A 23,777-nucleotide genomic window follows, 5' to 3' on the forward strand; every position below is an offset into this window, starting at 1 on the left:
TATTTTTTGTATCTGCTGTGGGCCACTAGAAAATGGACGGCGGGCCGCAAATGGCCCCCGGGCTGTAGTTTGGACACCACTTTTTGAGAGTTTCTTCTTGGCGAGTGACTGATTAGTGCGAAGGTCTACAACGATTACATCATTCGTATAAACGTAAAAAAAAAAAAAACTAAACTAAACATTGTTATATTTGCACCTTTTTTTATTTTAAAATAACAAATTGTATGAATTTTGTTTAGACCAAAAGGAACTTACATAATTATATTATTTTATTTTTTATTTGTCTTAACCTTTTTTTTTTTTTAACAATTTCTTGTTTTGTACCAAAACATAAATGTTCGAATAATTTTTTTTTTTTTGTTTCCCGAAATGAGCAGCCCTATGCAATCACATTATTATTATATGTTGTTATTAGATGTGGAAGGGGGCGATTACCCAAGTAATCGATGGAGTAATCAATAGGGTAATCAAATTCTAAAAAGATTAGTTAGTGACAGCGCTTGAAATTATTAATAATACATCATTGATGTGAAGACACTGATCTTGGTAACAATTTCTAACAACAATTGGGAAATGGATAAATACCCAAATACAACACTTTTTATTTCTATAAATATTTTCCACTGCTCATAGAAAATCACAATGCCACATCACTGGTGAGCTCTTTTTGGAACAAGCCAGCGGGCTACCCTGGGGCACTACCTGGTGCCCGCGGTGACCGATAATTACTCCATCAAGTACTCGGATAATTGCCCCGCCCTCCTGTTTCAAGGCAGAAGTTTTTGTGCCGACCATTTTTTATAGCATAATACTAAAACGATTATACATAATTTGAGCACATATGCTATTTCACTCGTGTCTACCAGACGGGTCGACCTTCACACTAATCAGTAGCCAAGTTCTCAGCTTCAAAATGGTTGGTGACGCCTGCCGTATAGTCTGTCACCATCATGAGACAAATCGTGTTAATGTTTTAATTCTCCTAACCTTTCCAAAATACAGTATCCCCATTTTTTTTTTTTGCATCATTCATCTTTACAGCCTCCACTGTACTCAGTATGACGGCTGATTCACTAACAATCCCATTCGCGCTATCAGACATGTACAAACACAATCAACAGCTCGTTCTCGCAACCCCCCCCCCCCACCCCACTACCCCATTATCACTTACTGCGAATACTCTTTCAGGCTACAGGTTGCGCTCGCTGCAAGTCATGACAGTTCGCACTTGTGCCGAGCTGTGATCTACCGCAGCTGTTACATGTTTGAGAGGCTACAATGTGTCGCCGTTCATGAAGGGAGACTTTTTTTTTGTAGCATTAGTGTTCGTGATTGCCGTTTGGGCGCATAAATCACTTGATGCTTAGATCCTACAGCTTCCTGTCAGACCGCCCACATAAAGTGCGCTACTTAATATATTACCAAGGCTGGGTGCGGTAACCGATAATTAAAATACATTTTTCACTTTGATGGCTTGATATGTTGTTGAGTTGCGCTGTATTGGTTATGGATTATGATTATGGATTAAAAAGAGAGTCAAATATACTTGCTCGAGATATATGGGGATGGAGGGAGTCACACATAGAAATAAACTTTCACCTTCCTGTTTAAATTGTTTCCCGAGCCTAGTATTTTACATTCAATGCAGAGCATATATCCAATAATACATCCGTCCTTTTTGTTGATGTTGACGAATTGACATTCCACGTCCCATGCGCTCGGTTCTGTAGCCGGTAATCGAACTGTCAAGGTCTTCGTCTTCGACTGCCAATCAACTGTTTATGCACCTGACCCCCTTTGCTCCTCCCACAATTGTTGAGCTCATGGAGTGCGGGTCCTATGTTTCGTATTGTTTTTTGGAGTATATCTCTTATCTCCATTTTTATGTATTTTTGTGGTGGATGTTTCAGTTATTGTTGAACAGTATGAACTCTGCCCAGCAACAAATGACCAGACAAATATGATGTATTTTTTAACTCTATTAAATCTGCCTAGCAACAAGCGACCAAACAAATATTATATATTTTTGTGGGCGAAAAATCAGTTCGTGTTGAACTCTATGAACTCTGCCTAGCAACAAGTGACCAGACCAATAAATGTGTTCTAACTATCTAATCCATAAAAAGTACACTTGGAACTTGAAGTACAAAAACTAAGTCCTCCTGTACCCATATTCCTAAAACTTTACATCAAGTGATGGTTGCTTACACCTTCTTTTTTTCCTCCATCCTAGTTATGGCGAATGTTGCCACCAATGCAATCAAGCTCTCCAACCTCAAGCAGAATGATGCATCTTTTTTTTTCTTTTTCTTTTTTTAAAGTAATTTCTTATGTATGTGTACATTCAAGCAGATATAGATTGATGTGACAGTGAACACATCACTCACAGTCGAACCTGACCTCAAGCTAAACAGGGGGAGAAGTGGATGATGGAAGAAGGGTCAGAACGGAGTCACAGAACAAGGCAAGGGAAGGCGCCAATAAGAGCGCTTGGATGTGGACGCGAAGGCTTTGGTGTGAGTAAGCATCCATCTCGGTATGGAACATAACAGCTGCGGCAGTTGAGCTTCAGGCTGCTGTTGTTACATTCTGCTATCTATCACCTAGCCTATAAAACTGGCTGGTGACAGGCTGCAATAAAGAGGCCACGCACACACACACACGTTGACAACACACTTTTGTGTTTTCAAGTGTCCGGTTAGGAAATGCGCACCCATGAAACGTGTTCGCAAAGGTGTACTTTTGGGTTTTTATGTGATTTTGGTCTGTCTTATTTATACGGTATTGTTTACCAGATAAGGGGAAACTGGTGCAAAAAGCAGTTGAGCGGAAGTTTCTGTTCAATATCAAGTGACAGCAACATAGTAAAACAAATAATCCAGGAGTTGCTTCATGTTCCAATACCAATTGTTCTGCATTTGAAAAGAAAAATCTACTGTTCCTATCATCAATGTCCAACATGAAACTCTAATGCCACCTAGTGGTAGGAAATTACCTCAACACAAAATTACTCGATTTTAAACACTCCTTTAACCGTAACATTTAACTGTAAATTCATGAATTAGGTACTGTAAAATGACTGTGGCGATGAATTAAAAGATGCAACCACATATATATTTGTCCACATTAAGGTTAATTAACATGAGTATGAAAAACTTGAAAAAATATATTTTAGTGTTCATTTAAAATAGATATAACATAATTTATGATTCATCGTGAGGTAACTTTGAAAATAATGCCAATAATTACAATAAAAAATTATAATCGGTCAAAAATAAGTCATACAAAAATAAACAGTTAAAAAAAAAATAACTCTCCTAATACTTAAAACAACCCTGGCTGGATTCTATGCAAATCCGCCTGCCACCTGTTCCATCAACAGTGTTGTTACTTGATCATGTCCAACCTACACATTTCCCATTCAAATGAAAGCCTCCTCTCAAATAGATGCGCCCTTCATAGTAATACAAATAAAAACCTTTATACTCTTTGCAGTTGAATAATGCAATGCCCTTGGTCACAATTTGAAGAAAAACACATTTGTGCTTGCAATTTCGCATGATGCATCTGTTTCATTAGTCGAATGACGACACAAAGAACACACCATGAATATGATCAGGATAATATAATAATGCTGTTCTCTGTGGGAATGGACATCATATGCTGTTTCTAACCTTTATTAATGCAATAACTCCGAGATGATACTTCCGATTTACACTGTTGAAATTTCAACTTGCTTCAAAATGTCACGCCATCTTGGAAAGAGATCCTCTGAATCCACATTACTTTGACAGTATTGGCACAGTTTAACGTTAAATATCAACATTCAACTTTTTTAGTACCACTAAGTAATACGTTAGCGCCATACTATCCTGGTGTCCGCTATTGCAAATAAAAACATGAGATAACAGAAACACCCCCCCCCCCCCCATGTTCTCATGGGGGAAATTTGACGGCGTATTAGGGCCACGCCTTCTGAAAAAAAAGAGAAAAAAATATACGTGACCCTTATACACCGTTGTAGGGAAAATAGTCAAAATCAGTCAAAATAAATAAAATTCCCAGCAGGAAGAATGCAGGTCTGAAGGGGTTAATTTGGAGGCCGCCCTCTGGCTACTGGTTAATTTTCTTTTTAATGAAATTTTTATAGTCCAAATGCTTAAACTGATGTAACAAGTGAATTCCCCTTTCTGAAAGCATTTCACTAACACCCCTCAGGAGTTCAACTTGTTTTTGCCCACCGTGATGTCGCCAGGCCTTCTGTAAACACAACTAGCTGGCCTAGCATTTATTTAGGACATGTCCGCTCTGGGATCACCCCCCCCCCCCTCCCCTCGCGCCTGGCCCTTTAAATCAATCTTACACACCGCTCAGCTGTTTCACCATTACTTCTAATTTTCCACCAACTGGGTGCAAGATGAGGCATCCGCCGTGTCACGTGAAACAGAAATACACGATAACGATGGACACGGTTGGTAAAATGCAACTTCCACATTGGCAACGCAAACACACACATCACACCTTGTGGTTATTTGTCTCAATTACAGGCGAGGATGGCTGATGAATTGTTGTCAGGAAGAGTTTGGGCTTCAACTGCTTCTAATCCTGAAACAATCTGGGAAAAAATGTGCTGAGCTTCAACTTGATACCAGCCCGTGTGTGTGTGTGTGTGTGTGTGTGTGTTTGTGTACTCGTGAGTGTGTGTGTTAATGTTATATCACTTATCAAGAGGACAGCTGCCGGCCCACATCTGAGGCACAAGTGTTTGCAAGTCCAATATTAATAGTCTATATGACATTTACTCAACGAGGAGTCACACACAGACGCATACACACACTTTCATTTATTTTTCCATTTGCTATTCCAGTGCTGTGCCAACCTCAGATCAACGGACTGACGTAGCGCACTCGAACTGATCATCACGCCCAATGTCACAATGTGTTGTGGTACCCTGACACCTAGTGGTGTGAAAATAATTGTTCAAATGTTTTAATTCAAGGAAATGTTTTATTATGTGAATGGATGTCTTTTTGCCGGACATGAAACAAGTGGCGAAAAAAAACTATGGAATATGGTGTGTTACAAGCTAAATAATCAGCTTTTGTTATTGCACTCGAAAAACAGTTATGTCAAAAAATATGGGTCATAAAGAAACCTGCTACTTGGGTCAATATGACCCAACTTTCTGGGTTGTTTATTTATTTATTAATTTCTACACAAATTGGGTTGTTTTTACACCATTTTTATGTGTATGTATGTATGTATTATTATTATTATTATTATTTACATAGTGTATTTCAGACACACTCTAAAAACAGTTTGGTTAAAAATAACCCAAATTTGGTTAAAAAAAAGTTTTGGGATTGTACCCCCTTAAAATTGCTGTGTTTAAAAAAAAAAAGGTCACAATATGGATCGACCTCGCAGGTCCATTTCACTCAACTTTAGTTTATTTTGTATTAAAAATAACCCATTTTCATTTTTTTCATTTTTAAATAAAAAATTGACCCAAATATTTTGGTCGGTTTAATTTGACCAAAATTGTGTCTTTTCTTTTTACTTTCTTATAGTATATGTTTCAGGCTCTCACTACAGGCAATACTGGCATATATATACACTGCTCAAAATTTAGTGTACAACAATATTATGTTACAAATCACATTTCTCCGCCTGTTTTAGCCTTTCCTTGTTTTATACTGACTGGCACATTTGAGCAATAAGGAAAGTGTGATTGTCAACTCTGTATGAGTGTTTTGGATTTAAGGTTGGGGGGGTTAACATGAATCTGCGCTGTCTGCACCTTTTTATATTTTAAAATGATGTGGCTGAAGAAAAAGTGTCCGTATCACATTGCCTTTTGTCACAGTGTGCAAAAGTGTGTTTGTGTGATACTGAACAGAGCAGCAGGACACACTTGCCAACTCGCGTCTTCCTGACTTCACAATAACAATGAGTAAAAAGGCCTTGAGATGCTTTATACCAAGGATACATTTATTTTAGATGTGATATTTCGCCGACACATTAAAATATATTCATTTCAATGTATTCCACTAAAATAAAACATACACTTCAAACAAGAAGTCAAACAGCTCCATCTGGTGGACGTTGTCCCTAATAGCATTGACACCCAACTGAGCCGCCTTGTATTTTGGTGCCAATTCCTTTGTCTTGTCAACTGATGATCCAACCAATCAAACGGAACAAATGATCCTGTTTGAAGTTTTGTGATTTTGTTGGCCTTTTAATCGAGGACACATCATCGTATGATCACCACATCACTGGACCTCCATGAAAAGTTTGACCCCCCAGACCCCCCCCCCCCCATGTGTTTCGAGCATTTTGATAATCTCCTGTGGCTTTTGTAAATCAGCCTCACTGAGTCAGATTACCAGCTGCTACGCACTGAATTGGAAGATATCCAAGGGGATCATTTAGATGAAGTATCATTTGCCCTCTGAACCTCAAAGCTCACTTCATGTCCAATGCAGTCCTTTTCACGAGGCTTGTTGGCCATGACAAATATTCATGAAATGATTCCTGAAAGATACCTTTTCAAATACTGTATGTTCTAGGTCAAAAGGAAGCTGTGAATGAATCTAGCCAATAGAATCTAAATGACCCAGAAGCTCTTGAATGAATATGATGAGCCTCTGCAAATACCTACATATGAGCACATAGGCATGCGCGCACGCACACACACACACACACACACACATTCTCTGTGAGATCAAGCCAGATGGTGTAATCCTTTCGTTTTCTCCGTGTTTCATATTTCCCCCCTCCTTTGCGGGGATTACGCCGCCGGCCAATCGGATTTCGGCCTGTTCTCCCGAGCTGTGATGCGATATGAATGACTGACACGCTGTATGGTCCTGTGTAAGATTTCCATGTTGACCGCCGTGGTCTTTAAACGCGGAGTTGATCGCTTAGCATCACAATGCAGGTAAGAGACATTAGAGGCAGGTGAGAACGTAGCTTTTTTGTGTGGCATTCAATACATGAATTGATAGTGTAGTGGTTTATTGACGCGACTAATCGTGGGCTCAGTAAAGGCGAGTCGGGATGGTTATCTGTATTTTATTTGTGCTGTCATTCATTCATTCTAGTTGATTTACAGGCTGCAATTAGTAATATATAAATATCCGGACACTCAAGACTTTTAATGAATATTCAACTTTCAAGGAGTTACGTTACTAAAATATACACCAATTAAAAAAAAGATCCTTGTTGAATTCCCTTTCCAACAATGTCTGTTTTTGTGACGATTGACCCATTCGTTCCTGAGATACAAGGGTTCAAAGGTCGCAATTGGTTTTAAGTGAGCTTCATGTGCGTGCACCCGCAGGCCAGTGCTTCCTATGTATGGTGGACGTGGTGCCCGTGAAGAACGAAGATGGCATGGTGATCATGTTCATCCTCAACTTTGAGGTCATGACTGAGGAGACGCCACACGACGACAAACAGGAGCTCAACCACCGCCTTCCCACCTGGCTCGTTACAGGTAACCATTGGCTTGACTCTTGTACGCCACTATCTATCTATCTATCTATCTATCTATCTATCTATCTATCTATCTATCTATCTATCTATCTATCTATCTATCTATCTATCTATCTATCTATCTATCTATCTATCTATCTATCTATCTATCTATCTGGCTAGCTATGTGGCTATCTATCTATCTATCTATCTAGAAGGCTAGCTATGTGGCTATCTATCTATCTATCTAGAAGGCTAGCAATAAGTAAATTATCATTGCTAGCTAGCTAGCAAATTAGAAAGTCTATCTATCTATCTATCTATCTATCTATCTATCTATCTATCTATCTATCTATCTATCTATCTATCTGGCTAGCTATGTGGCTATCTATCTATCTATCTAGAAGGCTAGCAAGCTAGCTAGCAATAAGTAAATTATCATTGCTAGCTAGCTAGCAAATTAGAAAGTCTATCTATCTATCTATCTATCTATCTATCTATCTATCTATCTATCTATCTATCTATCTATCTATCTATCTATCTATCTATCTATCTATCCATATCAAGCAAGCATCAGTGTAATCCACCTTGATCAGTGTTCCATTCATCCACGCATACAACAAGTGGCTTGATATTCGCAAAGTCACATGATTTGTTTGAATCCTGTTTTTTGTTTTTTTGTTTTTTTAAATTATGTTTGACACAATTTTTGTCCTGAACTCAATGTTCTATAGAGACGAGATGGCGTGGCTGTGGGACTAATATTCATATTTGTAATTTTTGGAGCTAAATTGCAATCAATGTCACTGTCCTAAATTCAACTTCAAAGCCTATTTCGGCTCAACGTGATCCCGTTGAAATCTCCTCTCCGCCTCACGCTTTTGCTCTCCTTTCTGTGTATTAATTTTTTTCCCTCTTTAAACAAGTGGCTGCTTTCTTGTCCTCTTCATCAGGTCGTCCCAGAGGCTTCAAGTTGCGCCTTCCCCTGCTGCGCTCCCTCTCGAACAGTAAAGTGTCTCTGGATGACGCGGAGTCTGGTGGGATCCCGACCGCGACACCTCTGCCACTGCACCAGGTCGACCACTGTCACGAATCCCTCGGCTTGGGGGAGTTCCTGCCCCTTCCCCCGCTGCCGCCCAATCACTCGGAGCAAATCAGCGAAAGCAGGTAGGCCTCGTGATGAGATTATGGGAGACGTGCAAAGGCTTTACTGTTTTGATTCGGAGCAGAGCTTGAGCCTTGTTTTTGTTTTGCTTTTTAAGTAATTCAAACCCCAAAACGTGTAAATATGTTTTTTTAATACTTTGTTCGTCACTCCCAAAAACGAATTAAGATTTTTTAAAATGTTTTTTTTATGCAAGATCATACAGAAGGCTTTGATGTAGCTTCTGACATGAGGTGTCTTAAAGCGATGGTAGTTGTTACAAAAAACGGCCAGCAGGTGGCAGCAGAGTATAGAGGTCAGCCAGGGCCATGTTGTAACAAGCTCTTTTTGACAATGCTTTCACCAGAAATGTGAATATCGATGAAACATTGAACTATATTCCAATGCCAATAGCTGCAAAACGGAAACAAATACAAAAAAAAATCCATGTTTTTAGCAATAGAATATTCTGTGGGCCTTGCAAAATTAGTAAAAATCCAGTAAAACGACCGGGTGCGAAGGGGGTTGCTTCAGTGAAAATGGCTGGGAGTGAATGGGTTAATCTAAGAAACTTGGGGCACTGAAAGCCAACCCAACCCGATTGTGACTGGTTGAATTGCTCATTTGGGGATCAATAAAGTAATCTGAATCTGCGAGCTCGGCTCCCTAAAAAGGTTTATAACTGCCTTTAGATGCCGCAAGACGGCGGTAAGGAACTACTTTTCGATTCTATCGTGGATTTTTCTAGAGGTTGCCTCTGCCGCCGTCTTGTGGCCTCTAAAGGCTGTCAATTTCTTGGGGATTTTTGCCGCACCCCCCAGTAATCAAATCCAATTTCCACGGAAGTTACAATTTCTAATTGAGTATCAGCATCCAAGTTAAACATCGTATTTTTCTGTTTCCAAGGTCAGAGCTACAAGGTTGGCCAGAAGACCACGTGGAGGACCAACGCACTTTACTGGACTCTGTGTCTCCCGTACCCCCTCATCCACCCCCCCACTACGTCACGCACTTAGTCGGACCCCTCAACCAGTCGTCTCCTTGCGTAGCGCCCCACCATCGCCTCAGCCTCAACCAGGACGCCTCTGGCTCGAACTGTTCGCTATCGCGCAGCCGCTCGCGGGAGAGCTTCCACAGCATGAGGCGCGCGTCCTCTGTCGATGAGATTGAGGCCATGAGGCCCGATTGGGACCGGAAAAACCGGAGAGCCAGCGTCCGACTGGGAAGCACTGGTGCGATACAAAACCAGTTCTCTTTTTTTTTTTTTTTTTTTTTTTTTTTATACGTTGCGATTTTAACACCGTGTGTGTTTCCAGGTGCAGTGAACAGTAAGTCCAACATACTGAACTCCACGTCAGACTCTGACCTCATGCGGTACCGTACCATCTCCAAAATTCCTCAGATCACCCTGAACTTTGTGGATTTCAAACCCGACCCACTCATCGCCCTGCCCACAGGGGAGATGGACATCATTGCACCTTGCAAACTCATCGACCGCACGCACAATGTGACGGAAAAAGTCACACAGGTAGGGGCTGAGTTTGGTTTTGGTGCGCGAGGCGTGAATGAAAGAGTTTTTATGAAGCTCTTCACCATGTCACGAAACATTAGCTTTGAGTTGAAATGTTTTCAGGCCAGCTCAGATCATGCCTGGGTGCATCGCTTTGACTTGGAATAAGTTGCATTTGTTTGTATCTGAAATTTCCTAAAGGTGTTGGCTTTTATGGAGGTGGGAAGGATCATTGACTTGAGTCAAAGAATTGGTTATTTTATACAAAATGAAGTCAATGATCTGACCAATTTTTACGAGTTGTTTTACACTAAAAGACAGATTTCTTGACTCAAAGTTGGGTCAAATAGACCCAAGTAGAGGATCGGTCCATTTTTGACCCATAGTTGGGTTATTTTTATGCTATTGAAACCCAGTAGCTGCTCTGGTGTATATTCTCAAGATATATACCCAACAAAAATATAAATGCAACACTTTTGTTTTTGCTCCCATTTTTTGAGATCTACTCAACAATCTAAAACTTCTTCCACATGCACAATATCATCATTTCTCTCAAATATTGGGGGGGGGGGGGTTCTCGAGACTCAGAAAACCACTCAGAACCACTGCTTTTCTGAGTCCCCGAAACACAACTGCACTTTTCAGAGTGGCCTTTTATTGTGGGCAGTCTAAGGCACACCTGTGCATGAATCACGGTGTCTAATCAGCATCTTGATATGGCACACCCGTGAGGTGGGATGGGATGGATTATCTCGGCAAAGGAGAAGTGCTCACGATCACTGATTTCGACTGTTTTGTCAACAATATTGAACAATCGTGCGTTTATATTTTTGTGGAATATACATTCGCTCCATGTGACTTTACAGCCTTACAACCTTCAAGACGCTTATATGAGGAATCTAAATAAAGTCCAAGGGGGGGAAATAGAGTATTAAAGCTTAAGCTAAGCCCTCTGTTAGGGCAGGGGTCTCCCGAGAGTTACTAAAGGGAATAGGAATGATTTGATCCGATCATGCTCTTTTTTTTCCTCCTTGTTCTTAGCAGACGATAATCCAGAGTTGATGATGCAACGCAATAATGTAATCATGCTACAGTGTGTGAGTTGCAGATGGCAAGGTCAAAATGCAAGCCCAAGTTGCTTTATACGTGTGTGTGTGTGTGTGCGGGCATATGCCTGTGTGTGGCAGCTTGCTTGGAATGTGCAGAGCTGTAATATCAACACAGGCCTGAAGATGGTAGCATCACATTGAGATGTTCAATTCCAAGCCCCTCACGGTGTGAGGAGTGAATAATTTAGACGCTCCATAAAACATGGTTAGCGGGATGCCTGGCCCCTTTTTTTTCCATTTCCATGTGTGTTGTATCTTCCATTTATATTGATTTGCATTTGTTGTTAGCAAATGGCTGGAAAATGAAGAGAGACTGAGTCTATACTAAACTTTTTTTTCTCATGCCATTCACGTCAACCTCAATCACGAGAACTCACATTTTGTATGGTGCCAACTAAATGGCGTACAACCTACATACTCTCCCAACGCTGATCTCATCCAATATTCCCTATTTACATTTCCATGCATGCCATTGGCCCAGACATGTGAACATGGACTTTATATGCCCCCTGCATATTCAAGCACAGAATCACTTTGATGCTCTCTTATACTAACTAACACGCGACCATCTTAGCAGCCCGCTCAACACTACGGTTTGGATCCAATGGAGCAAGTAGGACGGATTTTTGTATTTGATGATTAACCTGTAGGTCAGGTGTGTGTGTGTACATGTGTGTGTGTATGTGTGTGAACACTCATGGTTATTATTATTTTTTTAAGTATGCCAAATGATGATGAGCACTGAGATTGAGTTACATTTGGTTTGTTTCTTTCTTTTTTGCCAGTTTAGGTACACCTAGATTTTTTCAAGGACAATTTTTGCTGTGTTACTTTAAATGTAATGAAACTTCCCAATGCTGTCATTTTGTTATTATTTAATTTAAATTTAAGCTCTTCAAATGTATCAGTAACATTCTGCTTGTTTACATCAAATTGAATCTTTTGGCTTTACAGTGGTCAATTAACATTCATGATTTTTGTTTTGTTTTAATTTGTTGTCATTTAGTGGATTAAAAAAAAACAGATTACACTATTTATCATTTTTGGGACAAGGGAGCCATTTCAGAATATTTTTCATTTCTGCAAGACGCATGTTTTGGTTTACTGCTTTTCAGTGGCGTAACTGATTTTAATGTTGATTTTAAAATGTAAGATGCACTTGCTGATGATGACAAATTACATTTGAATGTAATAAGCTCTGTTGGCTTTGAACCACTGTGTATTAGCAGTGCAGTTTTTTTCGGTTAGTTTACATCCTATGCATTGTGTCAACAAACAAAAATCGGATAGAGTAAAAGATAGCAATGAGAGGAGATTTTATACTATTCACAAAAACTGACTTTAGTTCAAATTATAACACACAATTTTTTTTTTTAAATCTTCAAAAACAAAACTATGCCTATATTTGGCTAAAAATGGCCACAAACGAGCTAACAGGATGTAAAAAATGTTTAGCAAGTAATGTAATTGCAACTAAACCTACTGCAAAAAAATACAACACAATAACCCTTGTTGTAAACTGCCACTACAGTATTAGTGACCAATGTTAGTCCAAAATGCTCAAAAGGTGAGGACATGCTGCAATGGGAATGCGTTATGATATTATTGCATAATGTATATTGTGCTATATGAGAGCTGGCACAAGCTACTGAAAGCTCAGCAAAGAACATGTGCTGTGACATCATCAGCATTACATTAAGTGAAATATAGGTCGTACATATTTATTTCATGGGCTGGCATTATGGGAAGACTTTCATAGGTACAGGGGAATTCTCTTGTGGGGAAGTCACAAGTAGTGCTTCAAATCCTTGTATAACTTAACTGTGTGCTAAAAATAAAAAAAAATCGATGTGGCAATATGTATCGTCGTGGGCATCTTTACAATACATGTATATCGGGTCTCTGAAATCTACTCCTTGCTATGTAGTGTGCACACATTTCGACCAGGCATGGCGCTGGCGGTAAACCGGAAGCGCTGCTAACATTTCAAGAAGAATTTTTTTTTGCCATCCAGATAGAAATGCTGTAAATCCAACATTTTAAAGGCATTTCGTCATAGAGGCAGCGCAGATGGCAGACAATATAAAAATTAAAAAAAAGAAGAAGAAAAAAAGGACCATACTTACTATTATTTTATTATATATATTTATTATATATATAGGAGTAAAAAAACTCGGAATAAAGTGGCAGATTTGAGGGTTTTTTTGTTTTTCCTGAATATTGCACCCGCCCTCTTAAAAAAAAAAATCTTTATACGGGTTCTAATACGTCGTCGTAGAAAACAAACACACTATATGGAATTTTTTTAATAGCTCAAACTGATGCTTAGTAGTGCCACGTGATTTTTAAGTTCTATTTTTTTAGGGCCGGACTCAACATTGAACTTGTTATGGTGAGCAACACACCTCTGGCAATGTCTCAGCAAAGCACTATGTTTGTGAACTAGGGCAGAAATGAATGAAAACGCGGGCTTTTCATCTCCACAATGAAAAGCGCTCTCAGTCTACCTGCAGGAAAATAACTTCATTTATTCTGTTTAGAGCTGTGGATCAGACAGACAAGACCGCGGCTTGGTTTGATTTCACCCCCTAGTTACTATTAGCCCTTTATGCATGCTTGCATTGTCGAGAATAAAGGAAGCAAGCTCCTCATAATAGGCATCATATTACGAGCAGGCTTCCTCGTTTTGCACTTGAATGTTCTTGTCCCCTTTCACTAAAATGTTGTTTTTTTTCCCCCGCTTGGAGTGTTGTTTTCAGCATGTCGCTATTGTATTTTTGGTATAAAAAAAAATCCTTACATGGTCTGGCACCAGTGGCGAGTTCTCTCAGTTAAATTGGCTGGAATGGAGTTAGGAGCATGTGACACACTCAACCTGCAGGACTGTAATTTAGCTGCCCCCTCTGTGGCTCCGCCTCAATACCTCAGACTGATTGAGTGTTTTGCCCATGTGAGTTCAATGACCCACAAAGTAGAAAAGCATCTTGTCAGTGTCTTCAAGCTATGCATACTGTATATCCGCCATGTCGATGTATTTTGATTCCACATGCGCAAATTTGGTGCTTTGAGATATTAACTGTTATTACCACCCGGAAATGTGTGATAGAAATAATTACAGCCCACAAAGCAAACATGGCGAAGCAGCATTTAGCTGTTGTGCTGCACACAAATTAATGATTGACATTATAGATTCATTAACTCATTCACTCCCAGCCATTTTCACTGAAGCAACCCCCTTCACTCCCGGCTGTTTGACTGAATTTTGACAGATTTTGCAAGGCGCTCACAGAATATTGTGTTCTATTGCTATAAAAACATGGAACGTACCAAAAGATTAGAGTCTCTTCTTTCATCAGGAAAAAAAAGTACATTTCTATCTGTTTCCATTTTGAAGCAATTAGCATTTGAATGTAGCTAAGTTTTATCATGATTTACAAATCTGTTTAGAACCGTGGGTAAATGAGCTTGTTTGCAACATGGCCCATTGTTGATCTCTTATACTCTGCTGCCACCTTCTGGCCGTTTTGGGGATTACTACCATTGCTTCACCCGTTCTATGCAGTTCAAAGGCTGCATCAAAGCCTTCTGTATGCTCTAGCATAAAAAATAAAAAACATAAAAAAATTATAAATACGTCTTTGGGAAACTTAATACATTTAAAATAGAACGTATTTATACGTTTTTGGGAGCAAACGAGATAATGAACCTAACATGCAGGTTTTTGGATTGTGAGAGGGCGTTCGAGAGGACTCAAGTAGGTGAAACTGACGTAGACATGCTCACCATTTTCCCGCCGGTCTGCCCGCTTGGCGGTTGCACTCAATCATTAATATTTCACTCCAACAGCAAATCCACAAGAGGCGCATCTCCACAACAAGATATACTGTATCACAGTAGCATATCAGACAAACTAATCAATTAGGTGACACAAACTGCCGATGGCTCAGATATCTCACTTAACACTTTCCTTGAGGTGAAAAAGGATTATTATGCGTAATCCGACTGAATTGAGACAAATACATTTCTCAGTCGTATCCGTCTGCCACAAAGTATTTGATGTACACACGTTGATAGATAGGCTATGCGAATGAGTCATCATGTACTGTACAAAAAAAAAATGTTGGTTAGGGTTTGAACATTGTCCGACACATTTGCAAATCGTTTCTCCTGTTCAGATCAAGCAGCTAATCTATATTTTACTAATCTGTTTCCCTTTCTGCCCCCCCCCCCCCCAAACAGCATTAAGCAAGCATTGATTTTGCCATTTGCAACGCTCTATATAACTTTAGTTGTTTGAAAGTAAATCCGGACTTTGTCTGTGATAGAACATGATGGCACCGTCCCACGGAGCAATCATGATGGATTAGAGTTTAAATGGAAAATGTTCCATCATTAACACGTGTGAGGTATTACTTCTAAATTAACTGCCAGGAACAAGATAGCTTTACTTCAAGGTGGCATGGATTTAGTTGTGAAACTTGGAGATTTTAAAATCGAGAGCAGATAATCTGCCATGAATTGTAAAGCTGATGTCAAGATGTACAATATGTGCTCATATTGTTCTGACCGACTTAATGTCATTCCAGCGTTTACAGTTCCAATTTTGCTTTCTAGGTAACAGTAATGTGTGGTCTAAACCTAACCGCAACCCTAACCCTAAGGACACTAAGCCTAAGTAGAGACACTAACCCTAACCTTAACCGTAACTACACAAGTTATAGTATATTTATTAAGGATGTAAATTTTTTAATCATAATTAACTCATTTGCTCCCCAAAAACGTATAAATACATTCTATTTTAAACGTTTTGTGTCCCAAAGACGTATTTATACGATTTGTATATATTTTTTTATGCTAGAGCATACAGAAGGCTTTGATGCAGCCTCTCAACTGCAGAAACAGTTGAGGAAATGGTAGTTATTACAAAAACGGCCAGCAGGTGGAAGCAGAGCAAAAGAGATCAACTAGGGCCATGTAGAAAAAAGCTCATTTACCCACAGTTCTATACAGATTTGTGAATAATGATGAAACTTAGCTATATTCTAATGCTAATCGCTGCAAAACGGAAACAGATAGAAATCTACTTTTTTTTTATGAAAGAAGTGACTCTAATCTTTCTTTTAGTAAGTTAGTAGGTAGCAATATAACACACTATTCTGTGAGCCTTGCAAAATCAGTCAAAATCCAGTAAATCAACCGGGAGCGAAGGAGATTGCTTCAGTGAAAAAGACTGGGAGCGAATGAGTTAATCGCATGAACCCCTAATATTTACTAATCCTAATCTTTAGTTATTGTAATTTACTTATTTTATTGTAACACTTGGCCTGTTACCCCTGAGCACACCCCCCATTCCCCCCCCTTCCCCACATCCCTGTTGCTTTGTGTGACCCATTTCCTTTGCCCTGGCCCCCATTCATCACAGGGCTCCTCATCATAACCGGTAATTGAATCGGAGCGGGCGGGAGTGAACTTTTATGAAAATACAAACATTGATTAGTTTTCCAATTTCGGTTGCGAATTTTGAGGCTGGATTTACACTGCATGTCCAAACAGCCACTCATCATCATTTTGATAGTCTACAGTATAGATGTTACCATGTTTACATTTACTGAACACACGTGCCAACCTGGACAATAATGGTATTCCAGATCAGGTCCGCCCTCCTTGTTGCATATATTCACAGAAATTTGTCTTTGACTACATCGTCCTTCTGTGTCTTCATAGTCGTAATGTTGTTTACCGAAGATGTGCGCTTCATTTGGCGTTCCGACGGTGCTCCCGCATAGCCCTCCATCCATTTTCCATCGTGTTGCCATTAGTGTCGTTGGTGTGATCCGCCGCCTCTCCCAGCTCACTGTTGGGCATCTACTGCTTATCATCCAATCGCAGGCTCCCGCATGTGCGGAGAGCTAATTAGAATCTCTGAAAAGAAAAGTCTTGAGACTCAATTAAAGTTACCTGAAATGCACCCTGATGTTATGCCTTGCAATCAATCCCCAGAAGTTTGATGGTAGCACCGAGATCAGGTACAGTAAGTCAGGCGCCCATCTCGGACCAATCCATCATGCCGCCAGCAAGGGGGAGGGCGGGGCAGTGAAGCCGGCTCATCTCAAGAGGCAATGGAGTGAACCAAGTACAGAACCTTAGTGCTTTATCACTGACACACAAGCATACACATATGCACCATGTTTTGTTGAACCCCACGGCTAGCCTTCTAATAGTTTGTGAAGCATTATTGCTATTACTTTGCGAGGTTGTATACGACATAAGAACATTTGTTATTCGAAGTGGTCATCTCTCGACGGATCCCTCGTCTCAGTCGCTGGTCTTTTACTTGGAAGTTGAACTAAAACATTTTGGCACACCATTTATCCTCATCGACGTCACACATTTGCGCAAGCAAACACATACAGTGTGCTTACAAGCAACTGGATGTGAACTTTCTAAGTCACCCATAAGGTCAACACTTAGTGTGTGAATCAATAGCTGACACAATGCGTTATGTCTCTCTCACACACATGCACACACACGCACAAACACACGCACACACATCACAAATTGTGATTACCTTTAACAGGACCGCAGGCCCCCTGCAGAATACAAAACCTCTCCAGAGATTACCGTGGCGGTGGCTCCTTGCCGTTTGACAGCATCTGGAAGCAGATGCTGCCATTTAAACCCCGTCATTATCTGTGACCCTTGTTCAGACCTTGAACCCCAGAGAAATATCAGGATTATACCAGCTGAGTTGTATTGCAGTTTGAGTACAGCAGCTATACAGTACTGTGCTTAGAAGAAGACAGAGGGAAAGGGAAAGTGAAATCCATAGGCTCCGTTATGTTGACTTTGACTTAATGTGAACTGAAATGACTTCCCTCATTCAGATAGACGACGAAAAAGTAATTCTCTAAGTTAGACTCCTAATTCTGAGGTGCCCTTGAATAGTCATTTTTAATTGAAATCAAATGTAGTTTTTTTGAGGCAAGAAAAACAGTTTGCAACGGCGAAAACTGTTTTGCGCAATCTGCCGATCGTCTTTGCAACTTTGAACAAAGACAAAACAATAACATGCGCAAACACTCAAAAGCCTTCGCCAGTCAGTGAGGTACCACCAGGGCTGTGCATCTCTCCACAAAAGACGATTCGATATGGTTTTTGACATGTGGGAAACGAAACGATTCAAGGACGGTTCGAGTTGAGAGTGGAACGATTCAGTTCAAATCTGTGGAATTACGATTTGATTTAATATGGTATGGCTCAGTTCGAGAGGATATGATGCAATTACTTTTTTTGTTGCCATTTTGCATACATTTTGAATGGACTTGTCACTGCCAGTAAGGTCAATTTGCCATTTCCTTCTAAGGTGTATCTCTTCAAAAAAAAAAAAAGACGATTACCGGTATATACGTATCTTGATATATTTCAAAGTGGAACTGTCATCGTCAGTGTTCTGATATTAGTTTGGCTAGGAGATGTGAGTATAAGTGTACAGGGATTCTCCATTGTCTGCCCATTGACTTGTGTGGGGACCATCTGCACGAGCAGCTTGCACTGTAATGCTCACAGACAACAGGATTTCTGGTTCATCTGTGTGCTAACAAATTACAGTGTACACAAATCCCCAAATACCTGCGCACATGTAGAGTATATCAGCTTGATAAATGGAAAATTCAACCGTACATGCAAATACAATCCAGTGAGAAATAACCGTCGTGTTCTTATTTAGGTTAGATCTTTTCCTGACTAGAGAACTGCTTAGCACACCACTTTCCAATCGAGGAAAATGACCAAACCGTACAGGAATACCACAGGGACGTGTTGTTTCATCTGTGTTGGCCTACTACTGTCTCACCAAGATCACCTTATTTAGCATGAAAATGCAGTGGAGAATCCCATCATAACGTGCGTGTCCTGTCTTTTTGAGTTGCAGCCTGGGATCACGAGAGTTGCGGTTCTTGGCAAAACACCTGCTGTGCTAAACCCATTTCCCCAAAAGTTAAACTCAGTGGGAAGCTTTTCTCTGCACTTGGCTCTCTAATATACTCCATTTCACGTGTCTCTTTCTCACTTGGCCTGTCCACCTTAATCTCTCAATGTCATTTAATTTGCTTGTGCCCTTTGGTTTTGTTACTTCATGCCTTTGTGGTTTTTATTAGCTTACCGTAGAAGGGAGGTGAGAACAGCGTCGTAGGAAGGATTTGCAGTTTTAGGTGTGGATGAAAGTCTTGGAAATGAGATATAAGGCCAAGAGGAGAGACAGTACAAAAAACAACAACACATTGACCAATGGGTAGAGTTCATCTTGGGGACATGTCTCCAGGGTAATTTCGGGACTAGCAGCTTCTCATCATACTGAAGAGGTCTGATTTACCAACATCCCCAAGTGACCTCTGTTAGAAGGAACGTCTGAATAATTGGTCAAATAAAAATCATGGCATGTTTTGGCCCTGCTCTGTTAGATAGAAGAAAGAACTATCAAACACACCTCGGGATCCAAACGTTGGCAGTATTGGACAGTGCTGGACAGTATTCAAACAGTTGCCAATCATCTTCTCTGCAGAACAAACGATCTGCTGCACTTTGACCTTGTGCTTGGCACCGGCTGCAGTGAGACAGACGGCGACGGAGGTGGGGATAGGCTACATCGTGGTGCTGTTATTACCGATTGACAGGTCAAGCTTCCAAACTGAAGCAAGCCCGCCTTGCCTGGCGAACCTTCGGGGGATCATCCAGACTGTGTTTTTATTGAGGTTACAGGGAGAGTATGCAAACCGCCGCAAAAGTCACAAGTTTTAAACTGCGCACAGAGGCAACAAACGTCTAAAGGGATCAGGGAAATTCAAGTTGACATTCAAAAAGTTCGTTGACGACAACAGCATAAAATGAAATTGCTGAGCCAACATCAATGGAGATCACCTCTTAAAATAGTTCTTGCAGTGACAACAAATGGGCAGTTTAAGGACGATTTGGCATGTTTAATCCTGTCCCTCTCTTGCGTTTGTACATTCAAATGCATACTTTACTCAAAGGTCGTTTGGGATTTCAAACACAGGCATGTGTGGCAAGTAGTTTTAATATTGCACGTTCTGTCAAACATTGTTTCTGGCCTTAACGGTTGGTGTTGTCCTTGGTCTGCCCAGTTGATGTGCTTCAGAGGTTCCTTTCGATTTTCAGGACATTCCGCAATTTTTTTGTTTGATAATGACAGACATTTTATTCAAAGGGAGACTGATACCAACAACAAAACTGATTTATTTAGAAAAACAAAGCGTGGAGTAGCATCAGCATCAGAAGCTAAGGCACAGCTAAATGATAAGCTAACGTTAGCGTGAGTATTTAAATGTTCTTACTGCGTTTTCTTCAAAGTTACACTAAACTACGAGCTGACCAGTTGCCATAAATAGTACCTTGTACTAGCTGGTAATTTGATTGGTCAACAAGTTGCACCAAGTTAGCTAGGCATCGTTTGTAGCGTAGAAGCATCAACGACACGCGTTTTAACCACAACGTATGTCTAATTTGTTTTTGTTATTGCCAGCATTTCACTGTGTATTGCAACGTTGTTGACACAAGACACGGGGGAAATACTACGACAGATCAGGGATTGCAGTGTTTATTAGCATTCTGTAATTGTGTCCCATGAGACTGCTTACATAAATCTTCCGTTGACTGGGTGGTGGCGGGGTGGGGGTCATTCCAGAGGAAGGGCAAGCATTTTGTCGGGAATATCAGCACTTTAAAAATGAAATGCTTTACCATCATCAAGTGTGTCAAAAGTGACTCAAAAGTGAGCTGTGATGGTTTTAGCTTGATGTTGTGCTTTTTAGAGTCCTGTCATCGCTTTTTGTTGGTGGTGTGCAGTAGTATGTCCCTTTCAAGGGAAGTCGGGGACAAACATTCACTTCAAATCAAATGTTTTCCAGGAAAAGCTTTTAGTCACCAGTGTATTCGACCTGCGGCATTTTACAGTTCGACATTCAACCTTGAAAGCATCCCCGTCTCTTTTTTCAATCAAACTAATGTAAAAAAAAAAAAGAAAAAAAAAAGAGGCATTTATGGTCTAGTTTCATCTTAGTCTTCAAATGCCCCAGTAACTAACTTTAATATAATTTTATTTAATGGTAACACCGAAGCACTTAGTCTAAAAATTTGTATCCATCAAATACTTAATTGCCCCAAACTAAAAATTATGAATTTGAATGCCTTTTTCGCAATCCATGAAAATAACACTTACTACATTCCTAGTAGCCATTTTATTACTCAGACACTTACTACAGCTTGATGTGGAGCAGCCAGCCATTACCAGCTGATTAGCCTTAAGTTAATCGGGAAATTTCTCTGTGTCATCTTGATTAGTTTATCAAATTGCTTTTTCCTGACGTCAACACCGCAAGGAGTCTCGCCTACCTACCTACTACTTGCTGGAAATCCGGCCACATATCAGCTAGTAGCTGACGCTAACTACTCCTGCATTAAAGTAGCACTAAAGAACGTTTCAACCTTGATAAAATATTTTCATAACTCTTCTGATGAAACATTGACTTAAAACTAGTTGAATGGTACCTTTGCCATGGCCTGAGGGTGTCTGTATCATTTTTACTGGCACTAAGCAACTTTGAGGAGGATGGTAGAAACACTGCCATGCAAACAACTACAAATGTGCTGACTGCTTTATGGCATACGCCACTTCCCCCTTTCCCCATTCGTTACAAAGACGGAAGTCAATTTGAATGTCGATTCATGATTACTGCTTTCCTGGCAAAGGCTGCAAAAGAAGGAGAACAAAAAAGAAAAAAGGAAAAGGGAAGCTACCTGGAAAAAAAGACAGTTAAGGATCCGCATTGGACCGGATTTCACTCGCTGGCATGAGTTTAAAAAAACGACGCAATGCGCTTGTCCTCGTGGGAAATGTGGTCTTCCTTCAGACATAACAATACCGCTTTTGTCCATATGGCGCCGCCAATAATCAACGTAAACTGAAAGTTCCTTAGTGTTGCTTTAAAATGAGCACAAAATGATGCGATAGACAATGTTTTTTTGTTGAAATGGTGAATTGGCTGTGTACAGTAGCAAAGAAAAACTGGGCCTATAGTACAAAACAAAGCAAGCACAACTATTTCATTCCATCAAATTACTGTAGCTGCAAGCAGTAACACTTTTTTAAAGACCCTCAATTTTCACAGTTTGAAAGAGCAAATCCTTCGCAGCCTCAGTAACTCCGTGGGGGTTTCACTATTCTTTCACTGTTCACACCTATTTGGTCGCGCTTTGTTCCCTTATTTCTCCCTTCCCATTGCCTCTGTTTGCCTGTCGTCTTAAAAGGTCATCCCCACCTGGAGCAGCCTGCAAAGAAAACTGTCACGTCCAATCTGTCACAACACTCAACACCATTGTGTGTGAGTTTGTGCGTGTTAGTTGGGTCACACACTACATGCGTGTTACACAGTGACGTTATAGTTCTAATTCAGTGGATCCTTGTCGAATTGTGATTTGACCTCTGCAAATTTAACAGGTCTTTTTTGGGCACCCAATCCTTGCTTATTCGGGAGTTAGGGAGTTGGCTTCCCGACTTGATCCCCACCTTCTTTGCGTGTTTTTAAACCTATTTTTTTCTCGTTTTTTTCTGCATTAGAAAAAAATTGTCATTCATTAATTTTCGCTATCCCCTGTCCATATTTAAGGGCAAACATAAAAACAATCTTGACATGCTTGTTTTTTGTTTTCCCAAAAAGAAAGCGAAAATAATCAGTCATTGTTTGTTTGTTTTTAATTCTTAAATAGGAGGGGGGGGGGGGGGGGATACACAACATGCGGGTGAGCTGGAGCCAATCCCATATGGATTGTAATTATTAATGAATGATTCACAATTGTAAAATAACCCCTCCATTGTTTTCACCACAGAAGGCGAAAAAAATAACTCTTTAGTTGGCTAATCCGGTCCTTGATCCAAAGGACATTTATCTCGGCTGACTCTCAAGGTCAGAAAGACTTTGCATCACTGGAGAAAATATCCTTAATGCCTTGCCCATTTCTAAATTAAGATATGGTTTAAATATCGTGCATGTCTGTTTATATCAGATGTGCAGAACTGATGCCAGCTTAATGAGATGTGAGAGTCGTTACATCTGTAAACGCAATTAATGAGTTTAATATCTTGTGGGAAGAAGTCATCACCATATTCGTATTTATTTTGCTCCCTGCTTTAGTATCAAAAAGAGACAACTTGAATGCAGAGAAAAGTGCATTTTTTGGAGCGTTTTGTGTCTGGTTCCTTGTCATGGCTCTATAACTAGTTTACCTGCATAAATTTAAACACTAACACGCAGTCTCATAATGAGTTTGTTGAGTCACTGTGTTGTCAGGGGCTGCTGTAACATGGCGGTACTGTGACGTAAATAGTTGGTAATGAATTAGCCAGGAGCAAAAGCAAATTTATTAATATCCCAGAGACTGAATTAAGATAATGTACACAGTAAATTTGCCTCTATTTAGAGTGGGACCAAATAGACTCAGTTTTATAGTAATTTACTCTTGG

General features: G+C 40.1%; 1 protein-coding gene across 2 annotated transcripts in view; it reads left to right on the forward strand.

Annotated features, from left to right (window-relative positions):
* kcnh2b (potassium voltage-gated channel, subfamily H (eag-related), member 2b) overlaps positions 1 to 23,777 on the forward strand; it is a 137,272-nt gene that overhangs the window by 64,853 nt on the left and 48,642 nt on the right. The window contains exons 1-5 of one of the 2 annotated variants that reach the window (XM_086065576.1): positions 6,887 to 6,943; positions 7,346 to 7,501; positions 8,433 to 8,646; positions 9,530 to 9,855; positions 9,940 to 10,151. In XM_086065576.1, coding sequence (XP_085921702.1) covers positions 7,363 to 7,501; positions 8,433 to 8,646; positions 9,530 to 9,855; positions 9,940 to 10,151 — 891 coding nt within the window. In that variant the 5' untranslated portion in view covers positions 6,887 to 6,943; positions 7,346 to 7,362. Of the gene's footprint in view, positions 1 to 6,886; positions 6,944 to 7,345; positions 7,502 to 8,432; positions 8,647 to 9,529; positions 9,856 to 9,939; positions 10,152 to 23,777 lie in introns of those variants that run through there. The other variant, XM_086065575.1, reaches the window with a different exon arrangement.

Source organism: Leptonotus elevatus, chromosome 21 (genome assembly GCF_054856555.1).
Source record: "Leptonotus elevatus isolate MCC_2025b chromosome 21, RoL_Lele_1.0, whole genome shotgun sequence".
Classification (NCBI taxonomy): Eukaryota; Metazoa; Chordata; class Actinopteri; order Syngnathiformes; family Syngnathidae; genus Leptonotus; species Leptonotus elevatus.